This window comes from Anas platyrhynchos, chromosome 20 (assembly GCF_047663525.1).
Source record: "Anas platyrhynchos isolate ZD024472 breed Pekin duck chromosome 20, IASCAAS_PekinDuck_T2T, whole genome shotgun sequence".
Taxonomy (NCBI): Eukaryota; Metazoa; Chordata; class Aves; order Anseriformes; family Anatidae; genus Anas; species Anas platyrhynchos.
The window spans coordinates 3,394,175-3,418,311 of NC_092606.1; the positions used below are offsets into that span (position 1 = coordinate 3,394,175).

At 43.1% G+C, this 24,137-nt stretch overlaps 2 protein-coding genes across 4 annotated transcripts in view; one reads left to right on the plus strand and one right to left on the minus strand.

The window, feature by feature from the left end:
• Positions 1 to 5,926, plus strand: part of TRIM37 (tripartite motif containing 37) — a 28,721-nt gene extending 22,795 nt beyond the window's left edge. Inside the window, exons 22-26 of one of the 3 annotated variants that reach the window (XM_072026051.1) lie at positions 244 to 362; positions 1,986 to 2,138; positions 2,928 to 3,012; position 3,141; positions 5,470 to 5,926. In XM_072026051.1, the coding sequence (XP_071882152.1) occupies positions 244 to 362; positions 1,986 to 2,138; positions 2,928 to 3,012; position 3,141; positions 5,470 to 5,544 (433 nt within the window). In that variant the 3' untranslated portion in view covers positions 5,545 to 5,926. Of the gene's footprint in view, positions 1 to 243; positions 363 to 1,985; positions 2,139 to 2,927; positions 3,013 to 3,140; positions 3,142 to 3,373; positions 4,127 to 5,469 lie in introns of those variants that run through there. The other 2 variants (XM_027471947.3, XM_027471948.3) reach the window with 2 other exon arrangements.
• The window catches only part of PPM1E (protein phosphatase, Mg2+/Mn2+ dependent 1E), a 67,401-nt gene continuing 48,381 nt past the window's right edge, over positions 5,118 to 24,137 (minus strand). The window contains exons 2-7 of the mRNA XM_027471950.3: positions 18,964 to 19,082; positions 14,145 to 14,344; positions 12,316 to 12,504; positions 10,943 to 11,086; positions 10,576 to 10,669; positions 5,118 to 10,307 (exon numbers count right to left, since the gene is read on the minus strand). Of these exons, the coding sequence (XP_027327751.3) occupies positions 9,238 to 10,307; positions 10,576 to 10,669; positions 10,943 to 11,086; positions 12,316 to 12,504; positions 14,145 to 14,344; positions 18,964 to 19,082 (1,816 nt within the window). The 3' untranslated portion in view covers positions 5,118 to 9,237. The remainder of the gene's footprint in view (positions 10,308 to 10,575; positions 10,670 to 10,942; positions 11,087 to 12,315; positions 12,505 to 14,144; positions 14,345 to 18,963; positions 19,083 to 24,137) is intronic.

Genomic DNA, 24,137 nt, shown 5'->3' on the forward strand with positions numbered 1-24,137 from the left:
AGAGGGTTAAGTGCATTTTCTAAAAATACTAAGGATTACAATTATTTTGAAAATACAAACTTTGTGGTTTAGGTTTTCAGATTTTAAATACTTCTAAATCAGTTAAAGCTGGAAGTTTAAGTGGAAATGACTTGAAACAAGGAGTAAAACTAGATGATGCACTAAAAGGAGCTGTTTCTGTAGCTGGATTAAAGCTGAATTTCTAATGTATGTTTCTGTGTTTCTCCTAAATTCTTTCCCAAGGTCAAACTCTAAAGGATATCGCACTGAGGGAACACAGTCAGGTAGTCTGGAAAACAACGCTGAAACTGGTGAACTGCAGGGCGTGCTTTCTGAAGGCGCTTCAGCGGGGCCAGAAGAAGGTAAATTGGATGTTGTACAGGGCAAATGCAGCGTTGTCCCCCGTCCAGTCTGTGGTTGTTCGTTACTGTAATGGAAATAGCTTGAAGGGGAGAAAAAATCACCTGTGTCTATGGGTGTTGAACTTCACTATAACGTTTGGCAGCTGTTGTATAAATCTAAATGAGGAAGGAACATCTCCGTGCCACTGCTCTCTGTGGAGTAATAGTGATGTTATGGTACAACAGGAACGTGGAGAGCTAGCAGATGAGGTTACAAGGTGCCACCTATGTCTCTGGACTACTGCTTGTTTTTTCTACCTCTTGATATGCCTCTGGGTCTTTTGCTTTGCTGTTTGTTTTTGTGGCCATGTAGATAATTTCTTATCTAATTAAACTAATAGTCAGTGACCTTGACTGTTAAGTTAAGCTTTCAGGAACAAGCCACAGTGGTAACTACCTCCACATCACACTAGAATCCCTCCAGTGTTTCGTTTGTATTGGGTGTTGTGGTACGTAAGCCAGTTTCCTTAGAGACTTAGAGGAAACTTTTCCCCCTCCCTTCCTGCATCCTTTCCATGCTGGAAAAAAATATTATTGCCTTTCTTTTTGAAAGTCCACGTAGAAGAGTTTTTTTTCTTATCTTGCTAAAACTCTCCTGCCTTCCACCCCTGCACTAATTTGAATTTCAATGACTGAATTGTAGCGCAAAGCCTATATTAAGGTGCCAGCATCCATCTCTATCTGCAGTGTGCAATATTGTGTAGGAGTTGGCATTTACAGAAGGTCTCTCAGTGACAAAACTGAATTTCTGCTCTTAGTCACTGCAGCGTGATCGTGATGTGCTCCCGCAGTTCTCCTATTATAGCAGAGAGTCTAATAGGAAAATGTTTTAAGAACTAAAATACTTCATTGTTAAAAACCCCAGGAAACAAATATTACTATTTTTTTTCCTTTTGGAGGAAAAACTACAGTAGAGTTGGCATCTCACTTAACTACTTGCTTTCTCTTAGCAATGACTATCAACTCTGGAGAAGTAAAAGAGCAGAGCAAACCCTTTTGGTCAGCTACAGAACAGTATAAAAGGGAGGATTTTGATACCAGTGCGCTACTGAGTTCTGGCAAAACAAAAGAAGCCACCTTGAATATCATCAACAACTCTGGTTCCTTTTTGAAGGAAAGGCATAGTTTTGTGTGCGAGACTTCAATAGATTACACAGAGTATTGCTGCTTGAAGGATGTGGGAGATGTATCTGTGTAGAGGGTCACACTATCCCTTAACTGTTAAAGAAGCCACCTTTATTGTCTGTCCTACTTGCAGAGGTGGACAGAGCAGCTGGCAGAGAGTGCAGCTGAACAGGAAGGAACCTGAGTCTGCACTCAGCTGGTGGCTTGCTGGAACTGCTCCTCTCAAGCTAAGCTGCGCTGCACAATTAGGATGTTTTCAAAGCTGGTCCCCGCTGTTTTGTCAAATTCCTTAGTGCTTTGGTAAATACATTAGCTCGAAAGATGCTCTTTCGCCCTTGTTCTCCTGCCAGGTCTTGGTATTTGATATTGACAACTCTAACATGTGAAGAAAGTTTAATGGTGTAGCTACAAAGATCTTACTGCCACAATTTTTGCTTTTGTTTGTTTATTTTTTTGTAGGTGGGGCATGTCAGAAGCATGTCCTTCACCTCCTGCCGGGAATGAGCAGTGATAGTGACATTGAATGTGACACAGAAAACGAAGAGCAGGAGGATGCCACCTCTACGTCAGAGGGGTTTAACCATGCCTTTTCTGTGCAGTCCTCCAGTGAAGGTAGAACTGGTCGTGTTCGCGTCTTGTGAGTCTGCCTCAGCGCTGCTGCTGAAGCAGGGGTGGTGATGGTGCCATAAAGGTATTAAAGCACAAGTAAGAGCCAATAAGATTTGGAACTCCTCTCCTGGGATCCTAATTAAAAGCAGATCAAAACAGAAGAGGGGAACTCTCTCTAGCCTTGAGAAGTCAGTTTAGGTGAATCTCCCAGGGGAAGTGTTGGAAAACCCATAGCTCCAGTTCTTCTGAATTGGAACTCCCTGTGCACCAGCACTGGCACTGTAAGTAGGCTACCTTCAGGGAGGTAACCACGGCCTGAGACGTGGATTTGCATCTTAATTGGCAGGAGTGTGCTTTGAGCACTTCAGTGTAATTTTAAAAACTCATTTCATATCTTTCTGAAAAGCTTTAACCTTCTGATCAAATGAAAACCTGTAAGGTGACATCTGATGCTGGTTGGAGCTGATTTGGGCCTGAATAAGCACCTCACTGTGCATTAGCAGGATGGCCTAACGACTCAGCCCAGTAATTAGTTTACAGCTTTGCTGTGTGTCTGCAGCAGGCATTAAATCTTTACAACTCATCGGAATAATAAAAACCTCACTCGTATCTGTGCTTGACTAAAGTTATCTTTAATTTAAAACCCTATGGCAGTCCTAGCAGTGTCGATCACGTCGTGTACCAGTATGTTAGGGATGAAGTACAACGCAGCAGCACTTGCAAGTGATGGAACATTAACTCTCTCTGTTCTGATTGCTTGCCTAGTGAAGTTTTTTGTTTGTTTGTTTTCAGCCTCAGAGCGGTGCTCAGTGTTCCCAGAGGGTGATCAAGTTGGTCCTGATGATCTCAGCTTTGTTAATGGAGAAGACAACACCAGGTAATTCTAACTGTTTGCCTTAGCTAGCTCCTGAGGTGACCGGATCCCTGGGGATGCACCTTTCCTGTACTGCCCCTCGAGCTGCAGAGATTAGAGGAAATGTTCATCTTCCTTCAGGTAGACAGAAGGGTGTTTGTGCAGCCTAATGCACCACAGCCTGCCCCCAGGAGAGGTAGAGCAGACAGGTGAGCTCCTGGCCTGTGTGGCTAATTTGCCTCCTCAGGGCTGTACAGTGATCTGCATTTTTAGGGCAGCCTTTAAAAATTACACTGCTAAGGAAGGACTGCCTGAGTTTTTGCATGCTTACATAATCACCAATAAATGGGGTTTCAGTACCCAGCACAGAACTTTGAATTACCAGGTTGTATTTGCTGAAGCCTTGAAACTGTCCCAGAACGAGGGTTTTCAATGAAAGCTGACTTTCTTTGAACCAGATAGAGAACTGGCTCGGGGCCTGAAGACTCGCTGGCTCGTGTTCCTGGGAAGAGGTGCATTTATTCACTGGAGCTTAGTCCGAGGCTGTTGATGGTTGTGTGTGCACTCCATTCTGTCAATACCATTGTGTGGTTCTTCTGCAGTCATCTTAAACCTGTTACTGGGGCAAAATGACCTTTAAAGGCTTATTATAAAGGTTGCGTTCCTGCTGGCTCTGCCAGCTTCAGATGCTCTGAAAAAATGTCCAAAATGTGCTGGAGCCCTGTTTCAGGCTGTCCTCTTGTGTCATTGGAGTAACAGCCAATGCACGAATGTCCTCGTTTTAAACGGTCTGAACTGACTGAGACTACTGACTGCCACTGCTGCAGTGGCTCGAGAGTTGGGGTAAAGTAGCTGGCACAGAAGTTGTTTTCCGCAGACTGTGCTGTGGACCAACCGAACACATTGCCAAACTTTTTGCCACTGTGCATTGCATTTTGAGCTGCTAAACTACTTGTGAAGCTATGATGAAAGCTGAATAACTGGTTAGTGAAAAAGCATGAATTTATGTGATAGTTGTCCTTGTCTCAGCTGACTACTGGCATTCATTTTCATGTGAGTGTTCCGCAGTGTAAGTGCTGTACAACTCATAGTTTAAAACTGTTTGCACTTTGTTAATAAAATGAATGTTGAAATCTGGTGTGAAGTTTTAGATGTTCATGTGTAAATATGTAAAAGGGTACAGGCTGTCTGTTAAGATAAGCAGAACACTGTCACCAAGCTTGACTTGCTCTTTAGTACTGAGTTGGTATCATGCCTGCCTGAATATAGGAGAACTTTCTTCTGCTGTACAGCTGTCACTTCTTTTAAGCCCCTTTCACCAAATAAATCAGGAAATCCACAGGGAATTTTAAAGCTGTGTTGAGGGAAACCAGACCAACTATTTAAATCTTCTCGATTCCTATCTGAATGTATGAGGATCTATGGCTTTTACCTGACTTGCTCTTTATGCAGGAAGTATTTCTCTGTTTCTAACTTGTACTTTATGCAGTATTTGTTTCTCAGCTGAAGGAAGGTGAGGGCAGCTTCTATGCACGCGTTGTTCCAGCTGATGAGTGCTGAAGGTGGCCTTATGACAAGCTGCACGTTACGATAGCGAAGCGTGAGTGTTTACTGTTGTACAGGGTGGCATGTTGATTAGTATACGCAGCCCAATTAGCAGTAATCACAGAGCCCTGCCTCTTCAACACTCACAGCTGCTTTACTCTTACAAAGAGGGCCAAGCTGAAGTAAATTATTTTAATTAGCCACATGATCTGCTCTGGAGTTGGTGTCCAACGTTTGCAGTAAAAAACAGTGCCCTCATGCTTTGCTGCCCTCACAAAGAACTTAGAGTTGATTTTAAACATGAGGTAGGGAAACAGGCTGGGATGCCTGATTTAAGTAACTTAATGTGAGCTGGACCTGAAAGTGACTGTGCCCTGACAGCACGTTGCCTTTGTGGCTGTAAAATAGATCAGCCAGGGGCTGTAGTGCACCTTGGTGCTTCCCTGCATAGGTACCCTAGAGCCTAGCAGTGAATGGCATTTTCTCTTAGGTATTGCACAAAAGAAGTCATCTTTTACCACACTGAAGACACTTAACTGTTAGTTGCTGTCCTCATTAGCTTTTAATGAAACAGACTAGCTGAATTGTGGTTTAAATTACTGTTTTATTTAAGATATTGGTAAAACTTCAACAGTTTTTCTGTATAAACAGCATAAATAAAATATGGATGACTAATACATGGTTATAACTATAAACTCATATGTGAACTGTAGAACAAGATTGCAAATGGAAAGTCCCAACACTGTTAAATGATTAGCTTTAATTTATTCACTTTATAAAGAACATGTTAGTTTCATGAACAAGGTAACACAGATAGCTCAACAGGAGCACCCAGTGCAGCAACTGACAACACACCTGGCTATCTACACAAATACGCGCTTGGGCGTAGAAGTACTCAGGGTGATCTCAGCCAACTTCCCCTGTTCTTGGTTCAAGATGTCTTCCAGAGTGAAGGAGAGGGAGAAGAAAAAAAAAACAACACTAACAAGATGCAATTGCGACATACAATAGTTGTACTAGACCCTAAGAGGTGGGATTTAGTTTTTCTTTAGTTTTAGTGCTGGCAAGTATAGTGCGATCGCCTGCTTATCAGGGACTGGAAAAAAGTATGAACATTTAAGTCAGAGGTTGTGTTAGTGCTTCATTCTTACTTATTGCACGATACAAGGGTAGAAAGTTTTGTTCCTGTTGTAAAGAGGGTATGAATTAAAGAAAGATTGCCCTAGATTACAGGCGTGAACAAAGCTGCGGTATCCCCTTCGATGGCTTTGTTTATGTGACTAGTGCTGAGTGAATAAATTGTGCTAAAACAGCCCCTAATTTAGACCAATCTTTCTCTTTTTTTTTTTTTCCTGCAGAACATTGCCAGGGTAGGGAGGATTTAGTGAGGAGATAGTGGACCTGAACTACAGCAGTCATGTCTATAAACACGGAACTCGTTATGCCTCATCTTATCTGCCCATAGGACATGCATTTCTCACTGACACACAGTGTTCCAAAAACAGAGTGGAGTTTCTATGACAATGTACCACCATAAATGTGGTGTAAGTTAGGCTGCTTTGATATTGTCCTTCAGTGTTACAATGCAATCTAAATCAAATACTGAATGGTTTTAACTTGCAAGGACAATCGATGGCACTTCTAGGTAAAAGAAAAAAGTTATATACATGCGTTTCCACCCACCTTTAGTGCAAATCGAAATGGGTTAACAGCTCCCTGGTCTGGTGCTATACTGCTCTCTGCAACGCAGACATTCCTCAGAGTTGCACATTTAAAAAGTGTGCACAGGAAACTATCAGAGTGGGGATTGAGCGAATCCCTCTAGTACTCACAGTGAATAGCTTACGAGTGAGTTTTGAGGAGCTTCAGACAAAGCCTGAAGCCCATTTCTCAAAACCAACATAATTAAAAAAAAAAATGTTTTCACTACCTACCTCCTAGTTCTGCAAACACGCTTAACACGTAAACTGAAACTGATGCGGGTTGTGTTAACGCGAAAAGGGATACTTCAGCTCTTTATTGGAAAGATTCGTTATACAAATTTCACCACCACTAAGATGCACAATAAAAATACAAAACACAGGTCACAGACAATCTCAGTATCAACAGTTAATAAATACAATTAGATACTTTTATATTAGCCTAATATTTTTACATTGTCACCAGCTAGACACTCAAAGTACGAGATACAGAACACTTAGATACCGTTAGAGGGGGATTATTGCTTACGTTAGCAAGCAGCAAGTAAGGGCACAGGATTTTGAACTGAAGAGAACTACTTCCTATCACCAGTGGCATTAAGAGAAAACACTGCATTTCACAAAGCACTGCTTTTTTGTCTAGTGTGTAGAATCAAGAGCAGCATATATCAGACCAATAACCACTACTTTAATATTATAGAACTTTAAAGGACTTACCTTACAAATGGTTCCTATCTACTCTATAAATATGCATTTAGTGAAGAAATGAACACTTGCTATCTATACAATGTTTTTTACCTGACCACACTGGAACTACGATGGTAGATTTTTCTCCTAGCAAGATAAATGGTATGAGTAGCAGAATTATCATGTATGAATCCACACCTAAAAAGCTATATCCTTCCCAAAACAGCACACATGCAGTCCAATGCTCTTCAACTGCTCCTGCAGACTGGGAAGAAGTTTATCATTCGTAACACTTTGTCATTCTAATTACTCATACAAACAATTGCACTTACACCACCTTTCTCTCAGAAGCACGCTATAAGATGGACTCACTGCATTGTTATTACTGCGAATAATTTAAAACAAAGGCACCACAGAGATGCCCCAGAGTTGCATATTTTACTGTTTCTCAAATTTCCTTAGTAAGTCTAACTTGGAACATATGCTGCAGCTAAAGAGAATGTTGACAACAGCTAAGGCTTAATAAGATGACAGATAAGAGCCAATGATCCCATAAGATAAAAAGAAAAAAGAAAATAATCTCTGAATAAGATCAAAGGAATCTAAAGCCACACTCCAACTCCTGGTTACTCACAAAGCCTTTTGCTATTCATCAAATTGCTTTTAAAATAGTGCATCAAAGATCGGAGAAGCGGAAATTGGCAGAATTCAAACCTCGCCATCTCATCGTGTTGAATAATCTCCTGACTACTTATAATACTAAAATACTTTGCAAATTCTAGCTAAATACTAACACTGTTATTAAACTGTTACTGCTAAAATGATATGATGTACAATAAATGCTTATGAAGACTTACTTTATTCATACTACTCCAAATGTCTTCATGTAACAAATGAAAGAAACAGGATGTGCATTGAGTGGAGCTGATGGGAACAGTCTGCTTACTTAGGTCCTAATTTAATGCTCCCTTAAGGGTTAACAGCGCCTCAGGGCTAGGGCAGAGCAGGTGGGTACCCTCTGTCTGAGTTCCACAAGCAGTGCTCTGCTTATTAACACAAGGGCAACTGACACTCCTCACTCTTCCTTCTGAATTTGGGTTTAACCAAAGCAGAGCCCTGGATTGTCAGTGGATTTCACCCTCTGCACTAAACCCCAAGCACATCCCCTGCTCATCTGCATTCACTCCGGATTGCGCCGGCAGCCCGGCACCCCTTCTGACGCATTCTGGAAATCACCAAATTGCAGCAATGATGGTCCTTGTAGACACAGCATCTTACCATCCTTCATGCTGCAACTTTTTATTCACTTAAGTCTTTGCCATCCAGAAATCATTACTGAAACCAAACATCTCATCAAATTGCTCATTATTCCTAGCAAGCAGTTCTCTGGTTTGACTGGGTGAGTGGCAGTAGCATCGTACTGAACGTCTCCACAGACATGCGTTTGTTTTAAGACCTGAGATGAAGTTACGGTGGAAAGAGGTTGGCTCAAAGCATTAAGCACAATTATATTTGATTAAAACTAATTGAGAACAGTTTCCTAAACTGACAAACAAGAAAAATGCCACTAAAAGCACCAGAAAGATACGAAATTCCCTATGCTGAACCTCTAGCCATAGGAAATATATTTTTTTAAAAACTACAAAAAATTTTCTTCATATTCCACATTTTATGTTACAGGAAAAAAAAAAAGGTAAATTATGAGTCTGTACCTCAATCAGAGTCTGAGAACAGAGCGGCAGGAGCTTAGTTTGTCCATTCCTAAGTTACCTGGTAAAACCTTGTATGGCTTTTAGTCTTTTACCTGCAAAAGTGGATGTAATTTTCTGATTCATCTTAATGCTAGCCTGAAATAAACAGAAAGCAGAACACAAAATAACCCACACAACCTGGACTTCTATGGAAACTTCCCCCCCACTCTAAAAAATTTGGCAGTTCTCAACCAGAACCCTTCCTGACGTATTGCTCCAGACACCTCCCGGGCGGGTTCGGGTTCACCTTCCTGCAGGCTCAAGGACTGTTCCCTCCCAGTGTCTGTTCAGTGCCCCAGCGGCTCGGCTCTCGCTAGTGAATGTGGCTGGATACTCGTGGGTGGGGGTGGCTGTGGCATTGCTCAGGGTGGCACCACCAGCAAACTTTGTTGAGATTGAAACAACTACATTTGTTAATTCCTAGGTCTATTTACACGTGGGTTGAGCTTTGCAGGGGACTGTAGTACCGTTCTGAAATGCCCACCTTTTTTTTGCTTCCTGATGATGCCAGTTTATTTTGGGAATGTCTATTGGGAGAGTCTGAAGGGGAAACACAAGGGGGATGGTTACATTTTACAGCATTGATGAAGGTACGAATCTGGTATACAATTACTTTGTCTTCGCATCAAAAACATGCTCTCAGGGTAAGCGTTATGCCTAGCCAGCCTCCACCACGGGGAGTGTCTTACCAACGACCTGGCGTTACTGCGGCTTCGGACAGGCAAGTACAGACCCAATCCTTCTCTGTGGGAAGGCTCTTGAGCCAAGAGGGGCGTGTGAAACTTTGGTTTGAGCCTGGCTCCTCGTCGCCTCTTCCCATTACAGAACCGGAAATGAAAGCCCCCAACTCGCTTTCCCAAGGATCTGAACAGTTCATCTTCCAGCCCAAAGAAGATCGGAGACAAACCCTTCCCCCTGTAGATGCTCTGCCCTGCAGCACGCAAACTAAGGGGAGCGCTGGCCTCCCTGGGATCGCTCTGTCCACAAGCTGATGATGCGGTGCTCTCAGGTGATTCGTTCTTCTCTGTTAAACCATTCATCAAATTCGCATTCTTTGGTATACCAGGACTAAACACTTGAATTGGTGGCAGATATTTGGCACTCTTAGGTGTACTAGTTTCTGTGTTTGTCAGGTCTAAATAGCCTTGATCATCGAACAGGTTAATGCTGGACCCTATGCTTAAGCTAGTTCTATCAGTGAAGGAATCCACTCGTCCTTCATACCCTAGGTCTGCAGGTGCTGAGCATTGGTGCTGGGGCCACGGTCGTTTGCAGTCTCCATGGTTTTCCTTATCTTCCCCATTGTCTTCTTGCCCACCTTGAAAAGAGTTCTCTGTCCAGTCCGACTCCTCACTAACGCTGACTGCTGCATTCATGTCCCTGAGAAATACCACAATGACAGTAATGTTGTCGCTGGAACCGGCATCGCGAGCAGATGCCACTAATTTATGTGCTACCATGCTGCTGTCACCATTATTCTCCTTTAGATGGTCAGCCACCACTTTGACTGCCTCATCGGGATTGACTGTGTCATAGAAGCCGTCGCAGGCTAAAATGAGGTAGTCTTCAGAGCCATCTAGTACAGTGGAGGCAGAGTCTGCATCCCCACAGATATATGGCTTGTGCTCAGCGTCCCCTGTAGAAAAACAACACACAGACACGAGGCCGTGGGTTTGCAGCCACAGCATCTGGAAGCCCTTTTATTAACACAGCATGGAGCCAGTGGCTCTCATCGCCAAGTTAAAGAGATTACTTGGAACAGCCCCTCGGACTGCAGAGGCAAAAATAGAGGTCACTGCTCACAGCTGTATCTTCAGCTGTATTTCAAGTTTTGATCACTAGAAAATGAAAGTTTAATTAAAAGGAAAAGCAAGGCTGAAAAAGGAATTAAAGCCCATTCTTACCAATAGCTCTGGAGACTGACAGGCTCCCATTCACCCTCCAGGCTCCAAACCAGACCACACAGCCACCAAGGGCCTCAATGCGTTTCTTCTCGTCCTAAACAGCAAGGCAACACACGACTTGTTTGAACAGAGCTCTTAGCACTCACCATCACACTCTGAACACCCCTCCAGATGAGGACAAAGGATTTGCAGATTTTCATGCTACCTTCCAGCCAAACCAGAGTAACTGGGCCATAGTCTGCCACTCTGAGAGACACTGGCAAAGCAACATTCAGTGTCCAAGAATCCCATATGAAGCCAATACCTGTCAGCTTCAATGGTAAGCACGGGTGGGTGGGTGGGTCAGTTTAAAACAGGCCATTCTCACCTCTCGATCTGGTTTGTGGGGTTTCATCAGTTCCACAGCTTGGCCTCTCCTCACAAGCATAACCTGGGAGTCTCCAAGCCAAGCCACATGCAACATATTTCCTCGGATGAAAGTCACCACCCCGGTGGTTCCACAACGCAAACTCTGTAATGGAGGAAAAAAAAAAAAGCCTACAGTTTTAAATAAGCAAACCAAAACCATTTCAAAGCATGTGAATGTGCGGGCTTTCTAGGATGCTTGCAGCCTGTTCTCAGGGGGAATGGGCAGTGCTTTCCTTACTGCTGAGACTGTTCTGCAACAGCCCCCCAGCACCAGTGCAAGCCATTGATTTCGCCTTGAATTGGAATCACATTTCAGAAGCTGGGCTCAGCCAGTGATCTGCTGCTGTTCTAGCTGACTTCCCGGGCCTGCTTCCTATCTGCTGATAGAGATGCATGCATGTTAATGATCTTAGAGGGAGGTTTATTTGTAAGCATCTCAAGTTCCCTGCACTTAACTCAGCCCTGGCATAGGTTTAGGAGGCCTAGGAGGCAATCCATTTATTCTTGCTTTCTGGAGCTAAGAAAGATTTATGTTGTAGATGAGGAAAAAAAAAAAAACACAGCCCCCCAAGGACTAAACCTAGTTAGCATGCGAACATCAGAACAGCAGCAGCATCCTTCTAAATGAACTGGATGTTGTGAGAAGCGCGAGGGTGGCATTTACACAGAACGTGAAGGCCACCACTGGGACCAGCACAGACTGGGCACCAACAGCTCCGTGCTGCCCCCCTGCTGTGCTCAGCTCAGCACCTGGTGCACCCTGCTAACAAAGGCAGCAGGAAGGTCACTAATGGGGCAGAGCTGTGTGCCACACACCTCTGTTAGCCCAGCACACCACAGTCAATTTATTGATGCCTCATACCAGCATTTCTTCAGTCATTTTCATTTTTATCTTTGCTATATGGTTCTGGGACTAAGGGGTGCTTTGCACCACCTGTTTGGTTCCCTGATCCTCCTTAGGAGCTTCCATTCAAGCACACAAACAGATCTTGCCTCGTTTGCTGCCCACTGCACTGGAAACTGAGGTTTGTGAATAAAACCAGGACTCCTACTCTCCAGGTCAACTCGCAGCTTCACCAGACAAGCCTGCAGTGTTTGAGAAAGCTAACAAATCTATGCAAATTCTGGTTGTTCCTGTCTGAGACCTGTTCTGATAGCCTGATGTGCTGGAAACTTGTTCTGTCTGTCTCAGTGGTATGATATTACCAACTTTACCAAGCCAACTTTTTGTTTTGGTTTGTTTTTTTTTTTTTTTTTTGTTTGTTTCATACACAGAATTTGTCAGTTAATACTTTCAGAATCTAGCCCTTCTCTCCCAGGTTTCTCAATCACCTCTCTGGCTGCCTTCTGCACAAAACGCTCATCGGTCACACGGAAGGCTCGGCACAGTGCCTCTGCCGGGTCATGCTGAAACATCTCCTGATGGACCATGTTCACATGGAGGTGGATGGAGGCATAGATGGCAGCATCCACTCCCCCGTGACCATCGAACACTGCAAAGTAAGCTTGCTCTTCTTGGTCCTGTCAATGAAAACAAATTGAGAAAACAACTAAAAGAGAAAGCAATGGAAACAGTTAATTGGATTGTCTCTCAAACTTTTGAGCTTGAGATTTGTAATGTCCTCTGTGGGCGTTCACCAGCATTAAACTGCACTTAGAGCCAGACTCCACCAGAAAAACAAACTACTCAGACTATCTGCACTTTCATCAATGGGAAATATGGAGAAAAATTTTCACTTTATTGCTAATGAATTCTACCTGCAAATTGCAGGAGACGCTCTGCAAGGATCAGCTGTGTAGCTCTCTCAGTGCTCCTTATGTCTCGTTTGCTACAGTTCAGTCACTCAACTCAAATAGAAAGTGCCATTCTCTTCAAATAGAGCAGGAGTTTTTGTGACTGCTAAAATCACAGAGAGAACAACATCCAATACAGTTCGCATGAAGTCTACATTGACACTGGAATCCACCAGGGATAAATACCTGTATGGTTAAAATGTGAAGCCAGCCAGCCGCTGCTTTCATCCTCCCCCCCCTCTTTTTTTTAAATCTAATCCACATCACCTTAGATGCCTGTTTTTAAAATACCCGTATGTACTCTCTCATCAGATAATTAAATGTGATTGTATTCACACATCAAGTACAGCAAAATCACTCATCTTCAAGTCAGTTTTCTCAGCTTCTCCTTATCTGTTCAAACAGAGAAACAAAGCTCTGTACCCAGAGACATCAACTCCTGTGCCTATTCAGACATATAACACACCAACCTGCTGTCAGTGCCAATTCAACCTTGACAGCCATCTCAGTGACTAGAATATTTGTACATTGTAATTTTTAAGTAATGGGCTCCAACACAAATTGGAATAAGAAAGCTGACAATTGACAGGCAAAGGAAACATCTGCCTCTGTTTGCATTAATATCATTTAAAGGCAAGAATTTGGATAGGGCAAAGAAAATGGTTATTAAAGTGACAGAATGTAATAAAGAATCAATTGCACAGCAACCTGATCCCAATGGTAAAATTCTTGCCATTTTCTTTTTCTTGCCATTTCTCTGTGTCCAGTTTTATATCTCAAGGAAGAGCAAGCACGAGCATTTGACTGGTAGCCAAATAAAGAAATTAACAGAGGGAAGTCTGGTCCAAGTTCCAATAAATTACTCATGTTGCTAGATTCTTGTGTGAACTGCACTTTGTTCTGTAAATTTTGTGTTTGTTTAAACTTTCTTTCTTTGCTCTTGCTTTTGACTTCTTCCTACCAAAAGATAGGCAAAACACCTCAATCCTGCAGGTAATACAATGCATCAGCTGCCTCTCACAAACATAGGGCTGCTTTCTGCATATGGCAGGTCACTTCTTCAGCCACTGCATGAGCGGCTACGTAAGATGGGGCAGATACAAACTTTGTTTAGATAGTATTTCACCAGAAGTCTGTGAAAGTTGCTCTTTTATTTTATATACACTACACAGAAACTGCCATACAGCTGCTGTAATCACAGAATCAACTGAACTCACACAGGAGCATGTTTGCTTCCTGACATTCCATCCTTCTCAGGTCCATCACATGTATGGCTTTTGTCTTCACAGTAAAAGACTGCCTAGTTCCCCCAGCAATGTAAACTGTATTCAGCACATGTATTTACCTTCCATAGAATCTCATTTTACCTCAAGGTTGAAGAGCATGTTGAAGTCTGGAATGCAGACGTGCTTGTCTTCCATTTTCCTGCGCATGTTCTTGATGGCATGGATGGATGTCTCATAGTAGCGGTGGGGCTTCGGCTGGAGTGGGAAGTCTTTCACCCAGTTGCTGCAGATCTCATGGAGTTTGCTAAAAACTAAACGGGCTAGCTTCACTGTCTCAATCTCTGGGGGAAGCAAACACCACAAATAAAAGGCTAAGAGTGTTATTAAGTGAGATTTTTTTCTTTTGCATACATTACAAAGATGAAACAAAACCATTTTAGCCAAGCAGTTGAGATGGATGTCAGCAGGGAAATTCTGGCTGCTGATACATAAAAAGAGGAAGCCAAACTCACCATAATCAGCATTCATCAGTGCAAAGCTCATTGTTTGTCTTTTTAGTCTAAACATTCCTCCGTGCCTTTGGGGAACTCATTTGCAGCATCAGGAAAAATGAAAAGCAAGTATGTTTCCCTCAGCATTTGATCCCCCGTGTAGCTCTGCACAGGGTGGTGTAGCTGTGCCACAGAGCTCTGATAGGGAATTCTTCAAGGCATACAGCATCGCACACGAAAAACACAGCCCATTACAGTGATGTATTGTTTCAGACCAAACCACCAATTCACAACAACACCTTACTGCAGAACTGAGGCAATACGGTAAATAAACTGCAGAAAATAATAGCATCCTTTTAAGATGCTTCGGCAGTGTACAAATTCGGGTTCCTTCTTAGTTGCATAAGATTACTGTGAGATTCCCAAATAGGCAGTGCGTCAAAGAAATCTGCACGAGCAAGTGAAAAAAAAACAACTATAAAGGTCTTAAATTTAAGAAAATGCTGAACTGTCACTCTTGAAAAGTAGCTGAACTGTCACTCTTGAAAAGTATTTTAAAATGTGAAAACTCAGGCACTGTCAGTCATTCTGAAGTTCAGGGAAGGGAAACAGAAGTAAGTATCAGAGTCGAACATATCAAAATCTCCTTTATCTTGGTCATTCACCAATGCCAGAGATCTTCAGAGCTAAACAACAATCCCTACACGTCAATCACATCTCACAGAGGAATAGCTCAAATGCAAGAGTAGAACTGAGAGATGCTGTGGCCCTTCCCTCACAGAAACCCTGTGAAGAACCTACAAAGCAACATTTGCTGCTTTCAGTACTAGGTCTGCACAAGACGTGGGCTATAATGATCTGGAAGCCAAGATCCCTAGCAGCAAGTATCATCCCAGTTCCGCTGCTTATGAGTTGGTTCAAGCTTGATCTTCAAGAGCAGCCATTAAGCTGGAAGTAAGCTATACATATAATCGAAGGAAGGAGTCCTGACTTCTGGAAATCATACAATTGGGTCACCCAGTGCCACCATAGGAATGAGTACCAGTTCTCCCACTACACCTATCCTGCTTGCACCAGGGTCACCAGGAATCTCTGTGCTGTTTTTAAAGAGGGAACACATACAGCCTGAAATGTCCAAATTAAATTTTCCAGAAGGAAACCCCCATAGACTTACTCTTCCTTTTTTATTTATATTGTTTTTTCTAGTGGGCATATATGAAGGGGAAGGGTGTACATTTCGGTGTCACATAGCTGTTATAATTCAGAGCATCACTCCGAGGGAGGAACGGAGTAAACCCATTTGCTGTGCTGAAACACTAAATACCCTTCCCCAGCAGGGAGTATGCGTACTGTCAGCATCATCAATAATTGCTCCTGAGGTTAAAACAGGAGAAAGGCCCACAACAGTCAAACCACCCCCTCACAGCTGTAAATTACTCATCACTCGTTAATGCTGCAGCACTGAGCCAGGGCTGACTCAGCTGTCATTGTGGTTGTGTCATGGAGAATTTCATTTCCCTCCTGCTGCTCCAAAGTCCCCAGTGATGGAAGCAGTGCTTAATTCTACCACAGCTAGTGGGAAACCCAACTCAGGCATCATTATGATTTTTAGTGGAAAATCAGAGTACAGAGAATGGCAGTAATCAGATTCAGTTTCTTAGTACTTAAATTTTAAGGCCTCTCCTGAAAATTTGGGCAGTGTGACAACAGGGATCAGAACTCAGGTTTGTAGACGTGTCACTGACCAAGGTTTTCCTTAATTTAAGAAGTCTGGTTTCTGACTAGCCAATGACCTCCTTCTGTCTTGGTTAGAGTAACCCCATCTCCTAGCATCTGGAAAGACTGGGTAATGGGACTTTGCAATTTGCTTTGTGAAGTCTTCTGGGTATTTTTGATACCTCCACCTTGTAACACAGTCCACGGACTCCCTTGGTGGTTCTTTAACAGTGCCAAAGCTCCAGAAGAACATCTTCCTCCCCAAATCGAGAAAACCGAATGTTCTTAGCTCTTAACCTGACCTTTCAAAGAAAAACAAATGTCATTCAATTCTCATTGAAGCTCCCTTGTTCCTCTCCAGTTCAACTGAAAGAGAAGAACCAGCCATGGCCTATGACTCTAAGATTCTATTCTTGGTATCCAAAGACACATGGTCAGCCTGAATACTTCAAGCCTGTGTTTTTACATTCCTGCATTTGTGGGCTCTGAACAGTTTTCTTTCTCTTCAGATTAGCAGTCTTCTTTCACGAGGCTTCTAGCTCCTTTCCAGCAGCACAACAGTAGTTTCTTTTACCAGTCCTAAGCATGCAATGATTTCTGACTTTGCTCTACTCAGAATGAAATGTGCCACTAAGGAAATTTGGATTTATTTTTTTTTCTAGCAAATTCAAATTTGAAGCAAATCAGGTAAATGTCTTCTTGTATTATACAGAGTAAAAATCTTTCTGGCCTTGTAAGAAAAGCTGACACAGAATTGGACATCAAAGGTAGAGAGCTAAATTCAGCTTGGTTTCACATTCTGCAGAAGTCAAGACATCATTAGGATGAACAGTGAACCCTGAGCACAAAAAATGAAGATGTAGAAATCCCATTTCCATCACCTGCTACAGCTCCCTTTGTTTTCTTTCAAAGCATTAAAGTCCCCTCTATGATATCAGTTAAGGGCACTCATCGATTCCAGCTCTCTAAGTAACTAGCCTGGGTTTCTCAGATGACTCCTACTAAGAAAGCTGGCGAGAATGGAGTTACTGATCTTTTGCTATTAAGTCTCCTGCAGTCCTGCATGAATACCCCTAATTTCGTTATGTTTTTATTAGCCAAACCTTATACTATTTAAGCTAATGCTCTGTTTTGAAAATTATCATTTCTGTGAAATTGCAGTATTCATATGAAATTGCTGCTTCACTGCGGTCCAGAAGACGTTCTCCGTCTTTCTCTACCCCTTTATTTTCATATTGTAATGCCTTACGCTGCATCTGTAAGGGCATATTTTATCTTCAAGTACCTTCATTATGACAATTCACCCCAATGTACTATGTCTGAAGTCTCATACTTTTAGTGCCTGCTACAGCCCGTACACATACCAATCTCTGTTTGCATCTGTGTATTACAGATTTACTGATTTAAATATATTTAAATGGAAATTTCTGTAGGTGTGAGGTTTTTTTCCTTTTTTTTTTTTCTTTTTGTTGAACTCTTTAGATATTCAGTGTGGAGGCTTAGTCAACATTTCCTTGGAGACTGTCAAATATTTATGCAAGTCTCAGAGATCTCAATTTGAAATTAATGAAGGCTGCTCAGCCAGAACAATGACAAATCTATTCCATTTACCTGCTCAGCAGGAGGAGGCAGCAGTGCCTACAAAAGGGAACCCATCACTTTTTTTTTTTCCTCAGGTTTGCAAAGGCCTCTGAGAAATACATGAGAATCTTCCTCTCCAAGTAGCCAGATTTGTATCTCCTACTTAACCCCAGAATCTTTTTGTTTGTTTGTTTTAATCAGGAATGAAGGGAATGGAGAAAGTGGCTTGGTGACAGTATTTTCCAGATGGAACAACAGAATTCCTTTCAATACATGTGAGGAACACTGGTTTTTATTGTAATAAGCATCTCAGAAATTTTTTCAAGGCTGTTCTTTTAGTCAGCATAATTCTGAAACGTTTTAATGCATGGAAGGTACTTGGCCTTGAACTGGATGCTGCAAAAATCTTGACAGCTAACAAAGATAAATGGAGAAAAGGAAATTTTCCTCTTAAGGATGAAACATGTTTATACTACCCTGTGCTGAAACTATAAAAAAAATAAATTAAATGCCATAGTAAAAACTACACTGACAAATAATTCAGAATTAATTTCTCTCCTCCTACATATCTTTGACTTTCCTCTAAGAATGAAGGAGAACAACTCAGGCTTGCAAGCAAGCAGCGGGAGCACATAATCACAAGTGCTTATAAAGAAATTCAGGGCCACCAGATACAGTCCTACGCCTTATGGGGATGCACTTAAAATAATATGGAGATGCACTTAAAATAAAGGATTGACTTACACCTGGTCTTACGGAGCAAAAATTAATAAAAGACACAAGTGCAGCCAGAGAAAGGAGCAGATAAATAGAGAAAACGTAATGGTAAAAGTTGAAATTACACAGGTTAATATTCAAAAATGAGAAACCTCTGACTAAGAAACCAGCCACTAGTGCTATCAGGAGAGGTGGTGAATTCTCCATTCATCTTTTTATATCACAACAGGGTATTACTTTACAAGTGAAGCTAGTCCAATCTCGTTCAGCTAGCTGGTAGCAGGAGCTAATGTAGGGAAAATCTAGTACCAATCACGTGGTCAGACTAGATTGATCACTAAAGACACTGATGACTTTAAAACCTATGAGTTATCTGCAAGACAGTCTGGTACCCTATATAAATGAAAGATCCACCCCACACAGAATTGTACATTAGCATGCACGGATGTACTTACGTATGATCCCATCGGCGTTGTCCACATGCTTTGGTAAGTAGTGTGCTGAAAGATCACTCTGAAGGACTTCATCTGAAGTTGCTCTAGCCAAAGCAGCGGCCAGAAACGAAGGGCAGTTACTGAAAAAGGACAGAAATACACATATATTTAGCAAGGTAACTTGCAGTCAGGGTGATACATAACAATGCTATTCTATAGACAAACTGGAATGTGGACCTTGTCCAAGCTTTGTAAAAATTCTGAGTCTTCTTTGTCAAACAGCACTGCAACCCTGCAGCAGGAGCTTCTCAAGCTCACCACAAAGATTTTAGTAGCATCGCATCATTCTTACATTCCTTAAGTTTTAATGTTCCATTTCTTAGTCTTTATTTGCTTTCCAAATCTAGACTTGTCTCCCCCCTGCAGAGTTTGCCTTCAATCCTTGCTTAGTGCACACTTTCTACGTGTGCATTACACACACTTATCTAAAGCCCCTTCTGTCCAGCTCCTCCTAAGAAGTGGAGTCAGGATTCCAAGGGCTAAGAGAAGCCTTCAGTTTTCAGTTTCCAAAACCTTACCAAGCAACACTAAGTCAAGTTAAGGCCCATAGGAAGTCTGAAGTTGACTTGTGTAAGGTTAAAAGGGAATTAAGCTCCCTCGCGAATGTTCTCCATCAAGAGAAAAGTGGCTTTAACTCACTGTAGCTTAATTAAACCTGATAAATTCCAAGGTTAATTAATCTATAGCAAACCGAGGCCACTTCAATGTACATTTTCTCATCGAAGAGGAGTTTAATAGCCCTTCATTTATGCATACCTGTGTATTACCCATTGGTCTGCCTTAACTTTTCCAGGCGTCTCTTGCTGAGGCAGCCTGAAACTTCCAGCTTCCAGTTATCATCAGGGGGAACAACGCCCTGCTGAGATGTGTCCACCCCTGCAGGACCATGCAGAGACACAAGAGCTAGCTCTAGTCTCAGAAACAGCCCATCTGCAACAGAATCCTACATCAGCTAGCCCAAGGAGCAGGCCAGCCATGAGCAAATGCACTCGCTAAGCCTATTTCTCTGCTTGGGCCCGGTAAGTCTGTGCTGATGCTTGCACCACGAGCAGAGCAGAGGTGCCAGCCTAGAAGCATCCAGCCAGCCAGGTCTGGAGTGGACAAACCTCCACGCACGAAGCACGGACCGGTCAGGCCTTGCTGGGGGGCCTGCAGAGCACAGAACGGCTGCTGCTTGCATTCCCTCGTGGTTTGGTGCCCAGGGCAGACGGTTGCACTCGGGGCTTTTCCGAGCGGCCGTTGCACCCTCATGTTTTCCAGATCCTTCATACCAACTGTTGCTACAAACAGCAGGGTTATGTAACACATTCAGGAAACGTACACAAACGGAGTCCTCTGACCCGCGTTATTCGCTATTCGACGCGTCCATAAATTATTTAAATAGCAGATTAGCAATAAGTCTCTCTTTCCCGAGTGATGCGCTGTCACCAGCCGAGCTCCGGCCCTCAAAGTTATGCAGAGAGCCGCTCACACCGCGTTGCTGCGCCGCCAGTAAGAGCTTTTCCTCGAATTAGCAGCTGAGCATTCCGCTCACGCAGCACGGCCGAGCCTCAACGTGCGCGCTAATGAAGCACGACTGCTTGAGGAAATCAGCTGCCTCGGGCTGGCTCTGCCCAGCACCACGCAGGAACTCTGATCCTATTTACATACGGCAACGCCTGGTGCTAAGAGTAATCAGCGAGAGGAAAACACACCGGGACCTCCTTCACTTCTGGCGCATGTAGAAGCTGATTTTCTATCTAGTCTTGTCTGCCTTTATTTAGCTCACAAAGAACAGGTTTTTCACTTCTATTATTAGCTCCCATTCCCCAGAGCCGCAGTACGGGTTGCTGTTCGTGTTGCATGCAATTTCCATGTTACAACAAAAGCGAGGGATTGCGATGCCTGGGACAGAATAATTATGTCAGCGGTTAGCAACACCACCAGAGCAGCGTTCTAAAAAAAAAAAAATCCAGAGCGAGATTATTTATTATGGCACAGCCTAAATAAAGCTCAGCAGAAGAATCCACGCCGAAAGCATTTACAAACAGCAGCCTCCCTCAGACGGCGCTCGCTTTAGGCACCCCCGTACTGGGACCAGCAGGAGCCCGCGCTCTTCCCCTGCCCAAGGCTCACCCTCAACAGCTCAGCGCAGAAACTTTTGGGGAGAACCAAACTTGTTCCGTGCCCTTCAAGAACGGATGCTAAAAGGGACACTTGGGACCTCAACAGAAGAGAAGGACCTCCAGCCACGAGCCCCTCTGCTGCATCCAATGGGGCTGGGAAGGGGGGAGGCCACGTCTCCAAAGACACACAGCCATGGGCACTCGTAGCTGGCACTTCAGACACTGTTTCATGTATAGGGACAGATTGCAAAACCAAAAGGTGCATTTACAGCCTGTGCAGCTGGACAGAGTGCTTCCCCCCTCAGCTCCAAATGCTATTTACGTGTCCCTGCAGCAGTTGCACCCAGGAGCTCTTTATCTAGCCAAAGAATGCATTTCCATTACAATACTAAACCTACACAAAAAGCCACTAAAGATGTTATTAGATAAATTAGAGGTTTTTAAGTACATCCTTCCTGATTCTCTGGCAGTGTGGGCATGTTTAGAACACCCACAGTTGCATTGCAGCAATCCTGGAATAACTCTGCTAAGGTAATAAATCAAACCTAAAAGTGGGCAGTTTCCATCAATTAAGTTTGAGAAAAACAGTCTGAAGTGGGTTTGACTCAGCCCACAGATTATTATGTTACCAGTTTAACACACAACTCTTCTCCTTGCTGATAGCGTTAAAGTGGCAAAGATTTTCCAAACATTTTCTCTGAGCTATTCCTCTGTGCTCTAAATCTAATCCAAGGTCTCCTACTGAAAAAAAAAGAGATGGCAAATTTAAAATTCTTATTGCAGGAAAGGTCACCATTGAGGTTTGAGTGACTTATCAATTTTGATAGAAAAGGTAGAGAAAATAAATCGGCTGAAGGCTTTCCTTCTATGTCTGGCCACTCTTTGTCCTAATAATAACAGCTGCCTGCCAAAGAATTAATTGCCCTTGACATTTGTTCATCACAAAGCTTCTTATGTAGCCTTTATAGGGCTGTGCCGTGTAAGCAGCAAAGTGACCAGATGCAGACAGATGATTTCCTCTTCCTGATTAGCACGACACCAAATTCACTTCTCTTACTTCGCTTCTGAGAGGGCTTTAGTTGAATTACTTCTCCCCTTCAAGGAACAGCAGACTGAACTGGAGCTTTTGACTGCTTTTAAAATAGATTACATCTTGAAGTCAAAGTGCTAGCAGGACACTTCATTATTGCTACACTAAGACAAATGAAGAACCAGGTCTGGTATCTTTGGTTTTAGAGTGAATGCGAACACTCAGACAAGTACCTACCGCATCCCCCAAACCACCACAGACCCACACTCCAACGATAACTCCCTCTAGTAGTCCTCAGCTGTCCTCACCTATTCCTTCACCCAGAACAAGTGGCTGCAGACAGGATCCACAGGGACATGGGAGGTGCTTCGTGCCCAGCTGCTGGCGTAACCACGGCTTACCTGCTGGCTGGCCAAAAAGCAATTCTTCTGCCCCGTTCCAGACATTGAAATGTTCTTAGTCATGAAGTTGTGGCAAACTGAAAGCAGGAGGGCACAATCTTGTTTAGCAGAGAGCTGTGAGCTAGAATACCTACGACTATTCATAGCCATGCCACTAAATCAGGAGCTGACCTTGGACGTGTCACTTCACCACCCAGACCTTCAATTCCTCACCTACAAACAGGGGATGATAAGGGCACTTCCTGAGGGAGAGACGGAGAGGGAGGAAGGCTGTAGGAGGCTTAATTCAATGTTCATGAAATACTCTGAGATTTCTAGATAGGTGCACAAGTGAAGGGAAAATATCAAGATGATATTTTCAACTTACACAAGATTTATGGAGCTCTCACAGCTTTTTGTGCTCCATATTCTCTGTTCTCATCTGCTGCCAGAAGTGCTAAGAGGAATACCCAGGCAAGTGGGAGCTCTGGACAGGCAGGTTTCATCTCACGCAGGCAGCTAACACGGTCATAAACAACTGCACAAAGTAAACACATTTTGAAGCATCTCAAAAATGAGAAAACCATGAAAGAAATACATCAAGTTCTTAAAACTTGGTAATGCTGATGTTTCTGGAGCATTAGCACCGCTGATGGAAAAACGATGCTACAGGCACATTACTGCCCCTGACCAAAATACATGATTGAGTGCCACCAGAGCTGAGAATGCTTAGGCTGTCATGGGCTGGTGTAACTGATGAGGCATCACTAACTCAAATAAAGCAAGAAAAATGGACTGAAATGTACTGGTGCCTTTCAACGGCCAAAATGGCCAGTAAATCACAAAACATACAGCGTTCCTATTACCTCAAGAAACCCGTGACACTACAGAACACCAATTGTTTTAGGTAGAATGAAACATGATTTAAATAGAAATGCTATTCAATCTGCTGAAACACAAAACAAATCCACAGGCACACGGGGTAAAACATCGTATCTAGTTTCACACAGCAATCCAAGACCAAGAACATGACCTGAAAAGAACCAAGTACAGCACATTCCCATAAGGCCTATAATTTACTGTGTTAGTAAAAGGCTTTACAGGGATGACAAGCTAACGGCACCCTTTCCAAATACATTACACTGGGGATGCAGTTTGGTAAACACTCCTGTGTTAATGTGGCCTGCTGCAAGTTCTTGTTAGAAAGCAAGTCCTGCAAGAATTCAATTTAAGAAAGCCCTCATTTGTCCCCCGCCTGCATTTACAAAACACTCCAAAGTCTCATGAGACTTTTTCCAGATGGAGCTTCCGACGCAGCCTGGAAGCTCTTTGAAGAAGCCTTTAAAGTCTTTATTACTGAAAGTTCCCATGCTGAGAGCTGCAGCAGTAACGAGCAGAGAAATTCTTTGGGAAGGTCCTTTGGCTTTTTCCCCAGCCCTCTGTTCAGCCACCCCTCATTCCAGCGGCCAACCAGAAAGACAAGGTACGAGCTAAGGATTTTCTGGTTGTCTCCTAACTTCCTTACGTCAGACAGCCTCAGAGAGGAATATTCTGTTAAGCAGTCATTAGACCCCACACCGATTACGGGTGTATGCTCTAATTACGCCAGCCAGATGCTAT